The sequence below is a fragment of the Chiloscyllium plagiosum genome, chromosome 36, assembly GCF_004010195.1.
Source record: "Chiloscyllium plagiosum isolate BGI_BamShark_2017 chromosome 36, ASM401019v2, whole genome shotgun sequence".
Lineage (NCBI taxonomy): Eukaryota > Metazoa > Chordata > Chondrichthyes > Orectolobiformes > Hemiscylliidae > Chiloscyllium > Chiloscyllium plagiosum.
In genome coordinates, this window is record NC_057745.1 from 18,960,148 (window position 1) to 18,976,524 (window position 16,377).

Here is a 16,377-nt window from a genome sequence, read left to right on the forward strand (position 1 = left end):
CCTTCCAATAATGCGGTGACCAGAACGCAATACTCCAAGTGCAGCCGCACCAGAGTTTTGTACAGCTGCAACATGACCTCATGGCTCCGAAACTCAATCCTCCTACCAATAAAACCTAACACACCGTACGCCTTCTAAACAACCCTATCAATCTGGGTGGCAACTTTCAGGGATCTATGTACATGGGCACAAAGATCTCTCTGCTCATCCACACTACCAAGAACCTTACCCTTAGCCCAGTACTCTCTATTCCTGTTATTCCTTCCAAAGTGAATCACCTCACACTTTCCCGCATTCCATTTGCTGCCACTCAGCCCAGCTCTGCAGCTTATCTATGTCCCTTTGTAACCTGCAACATTCTTCAGCACTGTCCATAACTCCACCGACCTTGGTATCATCTGCAAATTTATTAACCCACCGTTCTACGCCTCATCCAGGTCATTTACAAAAATGGTTTATAAAGTTTTGGTTGCCCTGTTATAAGAAGGATATTATTAAACTGGAGAGGATTCAAAAAAAGATTTATCAGGATTTTGCCAGGAATTGGTGGGGGGGTGGGGGTGGTTTTTGAGTTATACAAAATAGGTTGGATAGGATGGGACATTTTCACTGGAGCATAGGAGGTTGAAGGGTGACCTTATAAAGGTTCATCAAATCATGAGGGGCTTAGATAAGGTGAATTGCAAAGATCTTTTCCCTAAGTTGCAGAGAGTTCAAAACTAGAAGGCTTTTTTTTTAAGGTCAGAGGAGAAAGCTTTAAAAAGGACATGAGGGGCAACATGTTTTCCCCCACAGAGTGGTTCGTGTGTGGAAATAACTGCCAGAGGAAGTACAGTTACAGCGTTTAGTATACATTTCAATAAGTACATTAATAGGAAAGGTTTGGAGAGATATGGTCCAAATGCAGGCAAGTGGGACTAGTTTAGTTTGGGAACGTGGTCAGGGTGGAGAAAGGGAGGACTGCAGATGCTGGAGGTCAGAGTTGAAGAGTGTGGCACTAGAAAAGCACAGCCGGTCAGGCAGCATCTGAGGAGCAGGAGATTCAACATTTCGGGCATAAGCCCTTCATCAGAACTAATTGGACAGAAGGGTCTGTTTCTGTGCTGTTTGACACTATGACTCTAAAATGTTAAAGTTACAAATAAATGGCAGGTAGAGTTGACTGTCCAGGACAAACTGAGGAGGTAATTATACTTAAACATGCCACAAAATTAACTCACTCTTTTGTCCTTTTGTTCTTCCAAGCTGAGTGGACTTTTTGATTTTAAAGTCTGGATTTTCTCAAACACCAAATTGACTTTCTTCTTTGCTGCATCATCATCGTGACATCTAAAGGAAAAAGAAAAGTTATTTTATATTTTCACAACAATAAACTTATAATTATTTTGGATAAGAGCCCAAATCATCAATCCAGTGCCTCACATGACAATTCATTAGGGCAAACGGACTTAACAAGGAGTGAAGTTAGGAAGAGTAAATTGTTCAAATGTCAAGTGATTATTACACCAGCTCATCAGGTTTGAATGTCTAAGTTACCTTTATGACTTCCTACTGTCTTGAGCAAAATACAATTATGCACGCTTGCAGATCAGTCAAAATATTTCTGCAGTCACAGTGGCATTAAACTTGTAAACAAAAAAACATTTTGAGTGGGTTAAAGCTAATTTGTCAAAACTAAGCCGCTGTAGAGGCTATGAGAAGTATGAGAAGGCTAGAGGCTATGAGAAGTACTGACAAATAATTTTGTTATTTACAATCAAAAGTCATTTTGATAGGTTATTGTTCTGCGAAGATTAGGTTTTACATTGTTATAGTAGAGCATATATCAATTCCAACTCTATTCTATAATTCTGATCAAAACATATAATTGATTCATATTCACTAAAATATTGATATTAAAGACAGTGTCAATACTCTATAGAGTAAAACTTTCTCTGCAGATCAGAGCAATCAAGATATGCGTTTAAAAATAACTCGTCAATATTTTCAGATACGCATTTAGTGGAATTGTTTTATAATCCTTAGCTTATGTACTGTCTGTGCAGAGTTAAAGTTCTGATTAATTTTAAAGAACAACTTTCTGAGTGTCAATTTCTTTCCTGGACCAGGTTCCATTCACCATTACCATTCTGAAAACTGATCTATACTAACGAGACAACGGCTTGGTCACAAGTGGAGAACAGTGTGCATGTGTGCCATTAAGCAAGGGATATTAAAAGGAGCACACAGGTGTGGATTTACCTGCATGAAACCATACTTATGGCAAGTGATTTTAGACAATTGGATTATTTCCAGAGCAGCGGAGGCACAGACCTTTTGGTAGGAATAACAGTAAAGTTATCAGTGCTGAATGTTGTTTTGAATAAATCAGACATCACCTTTTTCTGATACACACATGGGTACAGCTAAAAATAGAAATTGAGAAGTTGCTTGTTTTTCCATAAGCTTTGCCACATGAGAGTACTTCGCCGACTTGACACAAGGGCTATGCAGTTTTGGTACTCACCCATTAAAAATGCACTGGAGGGTGGGAACCTATCCATCAAGGGTAAGTGAATATTTAGCATCCTGCTAAGTGTGTGTGCAAAAAGTGGTCACTCTGCTATAGGAAGGATGGGATTAAACTCAAAAGTGTACAGAAAAAAAAATTACAAGGATGCATCTATTGATCCCCTTCATACACGGCATCAACCACTAGAGAAATTAAATCATGACATGATGACTTGGGTTCTGCAGAGGTATGAAGCAGGGAAAGCTCAGAAGAGATCATATTTTCTTTCCTTTTTAGGTTAGTGCATTCAATGTCAGTGCTGAGTACTGAGGGTATTTAGCCCTTTATAGAATGAATTTGCCTCTGCACATCTCAGGGCCATGTTTTGGAAAACACCCTAGATTAAGTCTGCAAACACTCTTTTATTCCAGACACCAACTGTACTGTGTCATCTGAGTGACTTAACTAATTATAGCCAAAGTAGAGACAGTTTTGTATTACAGATGTGGGTCCATTAGGAAAAGTTAGATTTCCCAAATTTGATTTCCATGTAACCTTTACAAGCAAGAGGTGAAGTTTAACATCTGAACTGGTTTTGAATTCAAGCATCTAAACTACTTCAACATCTAACTCTCTGTCATGTCTGCAAACTCAAATAGAACAGATCCTAGAATTGGCTTTTTTGCCAAATGGTTTTCACAGCATATGATTGTTGATCATTCTCCAACTTGCTGTCATTAACTATTGCTGTACTCCAATACTGATCCCAAAACCGTAAGCTCCTCAGTGCTCCGAATTTCTTTCCCATTGCATTGTCTGAGAAGGGGAAATCAAGCAGCTCCCCAAATCTATACTACTAACATTCCTTCTCCTTACGCAGTCCCTCAGGAGTTTGCTCTAATTCGATGCATTCAGAGATAGCTAATAAATCCACTGTGTAATCGATACTCTTTTATGAGGAGCAGGTAGGTTTTGAAGGTAAGGGAGATGAGTTGTTGGGAGGTTTGTGTACGGTTTCCAAAACCTTAACTTTGAGACTTCATCAGGAACATGCAGAAGCAATGTCTTTGATGCCTTCCCAACTGAAGCTTCTCCATTTTGACCCATCCTATGCCAAGGACAGGCCTGAATTATAGTGTCTTTGAGTTTTACAGCATAGAAACAGACCCTTCGGTCCAACTCGTCCATGCCAACCAGATATTTTAAATTAATCTAGTCCCATTTGCCAGCACTTGGCCCATATCACTCTTAACCATTCCTATTCACGTATGAATCCAGACGCCTTTTAAATGTTGTAATTGTACACGTCCCCACCACTTCCTCTGGCATCTCATTCCATACATGCACCACCCTCTGCAATAATCTTGAACTTCAGGATGAGTGAACCATAAACAACTAATTAAAATTAGTACTTCTAATAAGACTATAGCGACTTTACCTTGGTTGGTTCACCTTAAATACCATACTCTCAGTTTTTCCAATCCTTTTACCAATGGGAATAGTCTATCTCAATCTACTGTGATGAAATGTATCTGGTTTAAAAATGTATTATTAAAATAGTGGGGTTAGTTTTTATTTCTGAAGGGTATTAGCCTGATTCGGGTTCAAGATAATCAACAATCGATTTTAGCATTAAAAAACACAGAGATTAAAAGTTCTTGGATAGGTCATTGCAGACCAGATTGGGGTCAGAAGCAAATATAGTTTCTCTGCATAAAGAGCAGAGAATATTTCAGGGAAAGCACAGTTATGTCAGTAGAAAACTTCTGTTTGTGCAACATCAGACGAGGAGTATTTGTTCAGACATCTGCAGATTATTAAAAGCAGAGAAAATCAGAGCTCTCAGATTTACACTTTGCTGGGAGTTCAATATTTGTATGAAAGTTGCCTGCAGATTTTCCAGCTTGAAAAAAGACCAATGAGGGCAAACAAGGAATGCACAAAAAAATTATATTCCAGGCCACTAATTTTGGGCAGAGAGGAGAGAAGAATGATGGATTTGTAACAGCAGAATGTGAAGGTTTCTCTCTTTTTCTCTCAGTCTTTCAGAAAACACCACAAGGTGAAAAGCAAATTGGCAGAGCACTGATCACTGGAAACTTTTTAAAAATCTATAAATTTCATAACTGCACAGGACATTTTAATTAAACAACTGCAGTCTTAGGTTAAAGTCTAACACCTCAATGGCTCGAAAGACTCTCTTTTTAAAATTTGCAAATCTTTCTGTTTGCACTAGATACTGTCCCTTTTTAAACATCAGACCCGTATTTGTCTATGTGCTTATGCCACATTCTGTTAGTGTTCCTGAAGTTAGTAACTAGGAAAATTCCTCTTTCTTTCACACAATAAACCTTGCTATTGTCACCTTAATTTTGACTAGTAATAGATTTTATTTGAAGTGCGAACTAGCTTCATGCTAGAAGGAAATAAAAATTTTTGCTGTGGTCAACTAAAGAGGGTTAAAAAGAGGGGACCCATTTCACCAACCCCACCCCACCAACTAGATGTAACAGGCCTAGGATCCAAGATTCAATTTTTACCACCTCTTCAACTTGCTCTGCCACATTCAATAATTTCTGCATTAGATTCTCTGTTTCTACACATCCATTACTTTACTTTATATCTGTTCTTCCTAATGAAATGCATCACTGCACAATTTTCTGTGTGAAATCTCATCTGCCACATGTGCACCAATTCTAATACCTGCCATGTTCTCTTGAAGCTTATCGCTATCCTTCTCACTGTACACAATGACATAGTCATAGAGGTGTACAGCACGGAAACAGATCCTTCGGTCCAACTCATCCATGCTGACCAGATATCCCAACCTAATCTAGTCCCATTTGCCAGCACTTGGCCCTTTTCCAAACCCTTCCTATTCATTTATCCGTCTAGATGCCTTTTAAATGTTGCAATTGTACCAGCCTCCAACACTTCCTCTGATAGCTCATTCCATACACATACCACCCTGTGTGAGAAAAAGTTTCCCCTTAGGTTCCTTCGATATTTTTCCCCTCTCACCCTAAACCTATGCCCTCTAGTTCTGGACTCCCTCATCCCATGCAAAAAACCTTGTCTATTTACCCTATCCATGCCCCTCATGATTTTATAAACCTCTATGAGGTCACCCCTCAGCCTACGACACTCCAGGGAAAACCGCCCCAGCCTATTCAGCCTCTGTGTTTAGCTGATATCCTCCAACTCTGGCAACATCCTTGTAAATCTTTTCTGAACCCTTTCAAATTTCACCAAATCCTTCCAATAGGAAGGAGGCCAGAATTGCAAGCAATATTCCAAAAGTGGCTCAACCAACATCCTGTACAGCCACAACATGATCTCCAACTCCTATACTCAATGCTCTGACCAAACGCCTTCTTCACTATCCTATCTACCTACGACTCCATTTTCAAGGAGCTATGAACCTGCACTCCAAGGTCTCTTTGTTCAGCAACACTCTGTAGGACCTTACCATTAAGTGTATAAGTCATGCTAAGAATTGCTTTCCCAAAATGCAGCACCTTGCCTTTATCTAAATTAAACTCCATCTGCCACTTTTCAGCCCATTGGCCCATTTGATCAAGATCCTGTTGTAATCTGAGGTAACCTTCTTCGCTGTCCACTACATCTCCAATTTTGGTGTCACCTGCAAACTTACTAACTATACCTCCTGTGACAGAATGCTTCTGTGTTATCTGCAGGTTTTGAAACATTGCCCAGCTCATTAATGTATTTCATGAAAAGCAGTGTACCAGCACTAGCATACTACAGAACATCATCACGTAACTCCCTCTAGTCTGAAAAACAGGAGTTCACCCTTAAGTTGTTTTCTGTCACTCAGCCAACTTCATATCCATGCTGCTATTGTGCCTTTTATTCCACTGGCTTCAAATTTGCTGACAAGCCTGTTATCAAACATCTTTTGAAAGTCTATATGCATATCAACTATTGAACATAACTGATACATTTTTAAAGACAGGATTACACTAATGTAGGAATTAACACTGGGTCAACACAGATAAACATTTATTATGAAGCAGCAATGGTTCCTTCATTAGTGTTATCCACAGGAATTGTCAATCATATACAGGTCTTTTCATGTATTCTGGTTGCTTTGAAAATTATTTGACGTTTCCTGAGTCCACAGAAAGTGGTATGGTAAATGCTCAAGTACTTTTTCCGATTTCAAAACTTCTGCACAAGCCAGTTGCTTCTGGACCTGTGTGTACCTGGCCCTTGGAGTAGAGCCTACAAAACATCATCTTAAGTTTCGAGTGCTGCACTCACCAAATTTTGCTGGAAGCTGATGGTTACTAATCTAATGGTGCATCGTGATTAGATCTGCAACTATCCCAACAGTTGAAAAGGATGGACTCCAAGTTCTGTGCAAACCCTCGGGTTATGTGGTGCATGACGCCATGTTCCATGGCACTGACTGCAGGTTTACTGCAGGTGGTCAGTCAGAAGAGACCAGTGCTGTCTTTTTTGTAGGCTTAAAACATGCAGTTTCTCTATTGTCCCATAGTACCCACTGCATTGACTAGTACTCTAGTTTCTCCAGAGAGCTGGGAGTTAGTCAATGAGTGCTGTTTGCATGACGTAACTGGCATAGCTGAATAGTTAAGATTTGGACAGGAAGGTTTTGACAGAGTTCAATGTGTAATGTGTAATGTGTAGCCATTTGCATGTTAAGTATGAGTCCTGATTTTATGTTATTCATTTATGGCATGTGGGGTATCGTTGGTAGACCATCATTTTTTACCCATCTCTAAATGCCCTGGTGAAGGTGATGGTGAGCTACCTTCTTGAACTGCTGACCTTGAGTTTAGTAAAGCTCTTTTACCACTGTATCCAGGTCCTTGGAGCTGCATATCTGATTTTGATCTCTGCATACACCCACTCACATTGCTTTTTTGACAGGTGTCCTCCCAGAGATAGAGGAGGTCTCTGCTTCTTTCCATCTTCTCCAACAAAACCTCCAAGTCCAGCGTTGGGAAACCTGGCTGCCACACTCTTCCATGTGTACACATTGTTGTACCTTTCCCAGGTCAGATTCTGCTCACAAGAAGGTCCCAGCACCTGCCCAGCCACAATGCATCTCCCCTTTGAGAGGTGCAGTACTCATCCTCTGCTGATGCACAGTATCAATTAGTACTGGCTACATGAAAGAGACCAGATTTAAAAGTTAAAGTTCTAAATTGGAGGAAGCTCAATTTTGATGGTGTTCAGCAAGAACTTTGAGAAGTTGATTGGGGTGGATGTTTGCAGGAAAATGGGAAGCCTTCAAAAATGAGATGACGCGAGTCTAAAGACAGTATATTCCTGCTCGGGTGAAGGGCATGGCTGGTAGACGTAGGGAATGCTGGATGATTAGAAAAATTGAGGGTTTGGCCAAGACCAAGAAGGAGACATATGTCAGGGATAGACAGCAGAGATCAAGTGAATCCTGAGAGGATGTACTTAAGATGGAAATCAAAAGGGCAAAACAGGGACATGAGATAGCTTTGGCAAATAAGGTTAAGGAGAATCAAAGGGATTTTGTAAATACATTAAGGACAAAAAGGTAACTAGGGAGGGAATAAGGCCTCATAAATATCAGCAAGGCCATTTACATGTGGGACTGCATGTGATAGGGGAAGAGACTAGACAAGTATTTTGCATTTAGGGTGGAGAAGGATATGGAAGATAGAGAACATGGGGAAATAAATAGTGATAACTTGAAAAAGGTCCATATGACAGAAGTGGTGGTACTGGACATCTTAAAACTCGTAAGGGTGGATAAATCCCCAACACCTGATCAGGTGTACCCTAGAAGTCTGTGGGAAGATAGGGAAGTGATTGCTGGGCCCCTTGCTGGGATATTTGTATAATCGATAACCGCAGGCAAGGTGCTGGAAGACTGGACATTGGCTAATGTGGTGCCCTGATTTAAGAAAGGTGGTAAAGAAAAGCCAGGGAACTACAGAGCGGTGAGCCTGCCATCAGTGGTAAACAAGTTGTTGGAGGAAATCCTGAGGGACAGGATTTATATGTATTTGGAAAGGCAAGGACTGATTAGGGACAGTCAACACAGATTTGTGCATGGGAAATCGTGTCTCACTAAATTGATTGAGTTTTTTGAAGAAGTAACAAAGAGGACTGATGAGGGCAGAGCATTGGACATGATCTATATGGACTTCAGTTAGGCATTTGACAAGGTTCCACATGGTAGACTTGTTAGCAAATTTAGATCACATGGAATAAAGGGGGAACTAGCCATTTGGATACAGAACTGGCTCGAAGCTAGAAGCAAGAGGCTGGTGGTGGAGGGTTGCTTTTTAGACTGGAGGCCTGTGTCCAGTGGTGTGCCACAAGGACCGGTGCTGGGTCCACTGATTTTTGTCATTTATATAAATGATTTGGATGTGAACATGAGAGGTATAGTTTGTAAGTTTTCAGAAGACACCAAAATTGGAGGTGTAATTGACAGCGAAGGTAACCTCAGAGTACAACGGGATCTTGATCACATGGGCCAATGGGCCGAGGAGTGGCAGGTGGAGTTTAATTTAGATAAATGTGAAGTGTTTTTTGGAAAGGCAAATCAGGACAGGACTTACACACTTAATGGTAAGGTCCTAGGGAGTGTTGTTGAGCAAAGAGACCTTGGAGTGCAGGTTCATAGTTCCTTGAATGTGGAGCTGCAGGTAGATAGGATAGTGAAGAAGGCAATTGGTATGTTTGTCTTTATTGGTCAGTGCATTGAGCACAGGAGTTGGGAGGTCATGTTGCAGCTATACATTCCGTTGGTTCGACTACTTTTGGAATGCTGCATTCAAATCTGGTCTCCCTACTATAGGAAGGATGTTGTGAAACTTGAAAGAGTTCAGAAAAGATTTACAAGAATGTTGCCAGGGTTAGAGGATTTGAGCTACAGGGAGAGGCTGAATAGGTTGGGGCTTTTTTACTTGGAGGCTGAGGGGTGACCTTATAGAGATTTATAAAATCATGAGGGGCTTGGATAGGATAAATAGATAAGGTATTTTCACTGGGTGGGGGAGTCCAGAACTAGAAGGCATAAGGTGAAAGGGAAAACATTTAAAAGGGCAACATTTTCACGTAGAGGATGGTGCATGTATGGCATGAGCTGCCAGAGGAAATGGAGAGGCTGGTACAATTACAACATTTAAAATGCATCTGGATGGGTATATGAATAGGAAGAGTTTAGAGGGATATTGGCCAAATGCTGGCAAATGGGACTAGATTTATTTAAGATATATGGTTGGCATGGATAAGTTGCACTGGGGGGTCTGTTTCATGCTGTACATCTCTATGACTCTATGTAGGAAAATGCTCGTAAGCAGATAGCACAAAGGTGTCATGATGCTGCTGGCATTACATCAAATGGAAGTGGGCTAATTGCAAACTGCAATTTCAGTGCCAAATTTCAGGGTAAAAAAATTGTACATGGATGCTGAGATAGTTGACTTCAGCCAAGACAGCAGTTGATCATCGCAATTTAACTCCACATCGCTTGGTTATGGCAGGTGAACAAATAAACCAGCCAAGGTTCCAACTACTGATGTTTTTTATTCACTGTTGCCAGAAATTGTGGGGATATGACACCAACTGCTGAAACCCACTATCATGGTTCACCATCAATAAATGGACATCTGTGCAAGATTGATGGCTGTCATCTCTTATGAAACTGCGCCCTACCATCAAGAAAGGGCTGGATACTTGGAGGAAAAATGCTGGATGACTCAACAACATTGTTCAGAATTTTTGGCAGCGAATCTGGTTTCAGAGTTGGATATATCATCATTGAATTTCGAGTTAGAGATATTTCTTATTCTTATTAAAAAGAATGACAAATCATTTCATATACATCAATAAATAGACATATACCAATGAATGAAAAGCTGCAAACGTACTGTACATGGAAGTGTGCAGCCTACTTCTCTCAGCTTATAAGTCACTTAATTCCATTATACAAAATTAATTATTGAAAACAGAATTCTCATTTGTTGTAATCGTTACAATAATACCTTCTATTTGTACAACACCCATAACTTTCACAACAACATTATAGAACAAGCTTTGCACTGAGTTGAATAAGGAGATAAAAAGTCAGATTGGTCCCAGTGGTAGTTCCTAAGGCACATCATAAAGAGAACGGAGGTAGAGAGGTTTAGGAATGAATTACAGAGCTTACAGTCCAAATAATTGGCAACACAGCCACTAATGTTATAACAATTAAAATCAGAGATGGGGATGAGGCCAGAGTTGAGGCCACCAAGAGACTTTCAAACAGGATGAGGATTTTGAAACTGGGGAGTTGTGAACCAGGAAACAATGTAGTTCAGCTAGCACCAGGATAATTAATGAAGGGGGAACTTGGCGAGAGTTGGGACACTCACTGATTGTTAAAGTGTTGCTTAACCTCACCCTTAAAAGTTCTAGCTCTAATTTTCAAGCAATAAACCTTAGTCTTAAGACTTGAGGAAAGTCCTAGTCTAGATTCCCCAATGAGCAGTGTAAATGAAAAGGAACAATTTCTATCAGTTCCCAATATAGTTTGGGAGATAGAAAATAGGAGCAAGAATAGGCCATTTGGCCCTTTGAGCTGAAAATGTGTTGCTGGAAAAGCGCAGCAGGTCAGGCAGCATCCAGGGAACAGGAGAATCTACGTTTTGGGCATAAGCCCTTCTTCAGGAATTTGGCCCTTTGAGTCTGCTCCACCATTCAACATGATCATGGCTGATCATCCAACCTGTTCCCCTATTCGCCCCATTCTCTTTGATCCCTTTAGACCCACGAGCTAAAACTTTGATCAAATCATCCCTTAAACCTCTAAATTCCATTACGTTATGCAGTCCTCCCTTGAGTAATCTGTTCTTACCCAAATTAAACTCTTCAAACCCAAGTATCACTTTAGCAAACCATGCTGCACTTTTCCAAGGGTCAACAGCCTTAATTGAGAACTTATGAGAGTCAGGCTGGAACATCTGCAATGTTCTCAGCTAGATCCTCCAAAACCTCAGGAATTCCAAGCGCTTCTAGGGATTTGTTCTTATTCATTGCCATTATTTGTTGTTAATTTTCTGATATTAATTTATGGTGAAGAAAGCGGTGTCATCAGTAACCTGGTAGCACAGAGTCTGGGGAACAGGTGAGTCTCATGGTTAAAGAATTCATAATGGGAGAGAGGAGAGAAATTGAAAGAAAATGTAAATTCAGGGTTAGGATATAGTCTGATCTTTAGGGGAAATATTATCTTTCTTGTGAGGGAGAGATAAATGACAGAAGAAATATAATGGGTCTCAATCTTAGTGACAAAAAAGTTCAGGAGATCTTTCCACTTCTTGTAGGAGGGATGTGCGTTGAAATGAAGGGAGAAGGCTTTATGAAGAAAAATAGTTGGCAGTGGAGAAATGCAGCAAGGATTACCTTTATAAATTAGGATAAACCTGTAAAAGAGTGAACAGAGGAGAACAAGACCCAGATATGCTTTAGGTAGTCCAACCAGACCTGGCAATGAATACTGCACCAGAGATTCCAAAGCCTGAGATGAGGAATATACTAAGGAGAGTGATCAAAGATGAGAGAAAGAAACGGTCTTATTGGGCACAAAGGCAAAGCCGGGGGGACGATTTGACTGAACTGAAGAAATGTCATGATAAATGGAAAGCCAGAGGATGGACAGTTGGGTATTTTTTAAATGCAGTTGTGACTTCCATTGCTTAATTCAAAATATTGGACAAGTCAGTGCAGAAAAATGACCATTTGGGAGTTTTCATTTTAATAGAATTGGAAACTCAAGTGTATTCTAATAAATATTCTGCAAAAGACATAGCTACAGCCTTTGGACTAAAATGTGTAAATGGAACAGTTTAGCTGTAAGCTAATTAAATAATTTATACTGGATTAAAAAAGATACAGAACAAAATTTCGGCTGCCTCATTAAGCATTCACATTTAAGTCAAACTGTGTTGAATCTCCCCTGGCACTGAGAAGATAAGTGCCTCTGGGCTATTGAATAATTAATATTTAAGCACAGAACATTGATAAACACAGAAGACACAAATGGAAAAACAATTCCACAAACAAAAGGGACATGTACAATGGAGATAAGGAGTTTTCAAACTATTATATACTTATTATATCCCCAGCTTGTATTATTTATGTAGGACAAGCCCTCAAAAGAATAAACCATACAATCTGCCCAGACCTAAGGAAAGTCTAGCAGAGGGTGCCTTATTTCAACACTACTGCATCTATTTCTAAAATTATTTATCTTAAGCTTTAATAATATTGGGAGAATATACATTTAACTTATAAACATTAATTCCAAACTTAGATAACATGTACAACCCAATATCAGCATTGTGTTGGATACCAACCCCACTTTAAGACAGTTGTAAAGGATCTGTTTTGCAGTCTCCTCATTCATTTGTTGGTCCTTCAGAAGGTCAGGAGTTACCTTAAAAAGTTTTACAAAATTAAAATTATGATTAAGTTGGCATGCAATTTAAACAAAATTAATTTTTAATTCAGTTGGTAAACTAACATTTAGGTTAATTACTCTATATTTACATTATATTTTTTTTCAAGAGCACAATTACAGTTTCAACACAAATGTTTAGACAATGCTTCGTAAAACATTTATTACAAATATATGACAGGTCAATAACCCAAATAATCCTGTATTCCCACAAATGGCCTAGCCTAAATAAAAAATGATCTGTGATAAAAATGTTTTGATCAATAAGCCAGAAAGCCCTGCCAAAAAAGATGCTTTCACTTTCTGAAAAAAGTAAAAAAGTCCCAGGAAATCACATATTTGGACATGTGGTATTTCTGGAGTATGAATTGCTCTAATGATCCAAATGATTAGTCTCACTGTGCAACAGTTTAACAATCTCATTTCAGGTTTCTAAAAATCCAAAACCAAAGAGCTGATGCCAGAGAAGGTGGCAATGATGTTTCACATTGATGAATCTGTACTGCTCCATGTTGAACACTATTCAGAGCAAACACTGAAGATAGCAAAGATATATAATGCAATCTGAGCAGGTGACTTGTATGTCCATTACGATAAGTGGGTTGGTAATACCAATTACCGAATTTGCTAAGTCCTTATAGGCATAGCTTTCAGAGTGGCCTAATAGCAGGTGGTGAGACTTGGGGGAATAACCTATTTTGACCTCCATCTCAATCGCTTATCTATCTGCTATGGATGTGTCAGCCCATGACAACACTGATGGAAGTCATCAATGCACAGTCCTTGTGGGACCAAGCACTGTTTTCACAATGAGAATGCCCACCACTGTATTGTGTGACACGACTGCCATGCTAAATGGAATTGGTTAACAACAGAGCTAAATTTTAAAATTGGGCAGCTAAGGACACAGCAGAACTATATGCCACAACAATAATGGCCTGGCATATCCCTCACTACTGTATCTTTACTGAGCCAGATGACTAGTGCTGGTTCAATGAGATGTATAGGACAGCATACTCTGTTAGTGCAGTTCTGTCTGGGTAGCCGAGACATCTGCATGGGTAACATGAGTCGCTCTCTTCAGGAAATCCTGCAGAATGGAAAAATTGAGCAGCCGAACATTTAATGGAAAAAGTACAAAAGTCTGTTTGTTAATAGGTCACATATTTGATTTATTGGGGCACAGTCAATTGACTTACATCATACATTAGCCTGGAAATGAGAGGCAAGATGTGATACCTCGAGTGTTATTGGCAATTCTACCCTAGTTCTGAATGCTAGCTTCAGGATCATCTGATGTTACCAAATAGCAGGAGATACAACTGGTGGGATAGTAGTGAGTGTGGCCGGTCTCTGTCTGGTTTCCAATGTGCTTCTTTAATCTTTTGCATGAAAGTCTTTGCGAGAAAAGCACTAAAACAATCCCTATTTGAGCAACAACTGCATGGCAGTGAATTAAGTGAGCTGTTGAGCTTCAAGGAATTACTTCAAGTTCCTTAAATGGGGGGGGCCGCTGAGGGTGCTGTGGGAACAGAAGAAATTAAAATTTTACAAGATCAACCCTACCATCCCCATCAGCCATCATTGGCAAGTGTAGATGAAATGTCTTTATAATGGAGCTCTCGTCCAAACTGCACTATAGTGCACCACAGACACCAAACAAGGTCACTACAATTGTGTGATGCATAGAGCTAGCAACCCCAATACAGGTCTATTTAAGATCCTAATAACATTGGCAGCAATCAACAAACTTGAAAGTGGGGGAAGAGAAAGGCATATTTGCCAAGATTCAAACACACTCCTGAACACTACTCACTGGTACTCAACTGTGTACCACATGGTGTTAATAGTTGAGTCAGGCTGATACTTAAAGAATAACAACTTGGGCAAGGAAAAGAAGGCTCACCTTTATCTAAGAAACTGCTGTGGGTAACTTTGAAAAGATCAGTTACGGAATGAAAATTCATAATTAATGAGATTCTGTGCTTACGAATTCAGGCAAATGTAAACTACGGTTATACTGTTAGGTGAGATTATTTGTTACTCATTTATTGTTGAGCAAAGAAAGGACATGCTGTCAAAGCTTTTTGACCTGGCTTTCATCAGGACTGGTGCAAGAATGCCAAATTTAAAAAGGAAGAAAGAAAGAATAGTTGGCAAGGTACTTGTGATTGGTCAAGGCATCGCCATGGAGAATGTAGCAGAGAACTATCAATCCCCACACTTTTATTTCATTCAAAAAAGGCATAAAGACTGATAAATTTCTTTCTCCTGTAGAGAACAGATAGATCCCTGTCAATGAATATAGGTAGCTGCCAGTAAGCATGAGTGAGGCACATTTCATGCTCAACTGATCATCTTAAATAGGGTGCAAGTGTAATTCTTAGCAGGCGGAGGATTTCTTAGCAATTGCAGAATCCTCTAATGCAAGACATTAGTTTTGCAGACTCAGGCTGGTTGAGTACAGTCAGTCCTCTGTCCACTGCGAACAGCCAAAGTGACTTGCTGTTTGATATGAGCCTCTAGTCATTGAGAAGTCTGGCCTATGTGCCTGGCATTAAACCAGTATCTACCACATTACTCCCTCGTGAGAGGCAGAATATCTTTGCAAGTTGACAGCAGCATAAGTTTGTGGAAAATACCACTCAAGCTGCTACTGTAGAGTTACACCATGGAACATAAGATTTACCTGTTAGCCAAACTTTTGTGATACTCTACAGCATTCAGGGATGACCTAAATCCTCAAATTTAACTATTTTGCATGAAATTGTGAAAGGCACTGGGGAGGCAATAGCCTAGTGGCATTATTACTAGATTAATAATCCATAAACTCAGTGAATATTCTGGGGACCTGGGTTCAGATGCCAGATGGTGGAATGAGCTGCCAGAGGAAGTGGTGGAGGCTGGTACAATTGCAACATTTAAGAGGCATCTGGATGGGTATATGAATAGAAGGGTTTGGAGGGATATGGGCTGGGTGCTGGCAGGTGGGACTAGATCTGGTCGGCATGGACGGGTTGGACCGAAGGGTCTGTTTCCATGCTGTACATCTCTATGACGGTATGACTAATTAAGGGTCTAACGATTTCAGAAAAACCCATCTGATTCATTCATGTCCTTTAAGTGAAGGAAATCTGTCATCCTTGCGTGGTCTGGCCTACATTTGACTCTAGATCCACAGCAATGTGGTTGACTCTCAGCTGTCCTCTGGACATTTAGGAATGGGTGGTAAATGCTGGTCTAGCCAGAGACGCCCACATTCCGTGAGTGAATAAAAAAATCCGAGTCACAGCAGCACAGGCCAATTTTTCCTCAAAAATCCTAAAGGAGTCACGTATTAAATTGATGTTGGAAGGCACATCCCTTTCTATGGGGCAGTATTTAAGGTGCCACATTCTAACTTGGTTTT

General features: G+C 40.0%; 1 protein-coding gene across 6 annotated transcripts in view; it reads right to left on the minus strand.

Moving 5' to 3' along the window:
* Positions 1-16,377, minus strand: part of cgnl1 (cingulin-like 1) — a 145,053-nt gene that overhangs the window by 84,105 nt on the left and 44,571 nt on the right. For all 6 annotated transcript variants that reach the window (XM_043677455.1, XM_043677456.1, XM_043677457.1 and 3 more), the window contains 2 exons: positions 12,868-12,947; positions 1,221-1,329 (listed from right to left, as the gene is read on the minus strand). In XM_043677455.1, the coding sequence (XP_043533390.1) occupies positions 1,221-1,329; positions 12,868-12,947 (189 nt within the window). The remainder of the gene's footprint in view (positions 1-1,220; positions 1,330-12,867; positions 12,948-16,377) is intronic.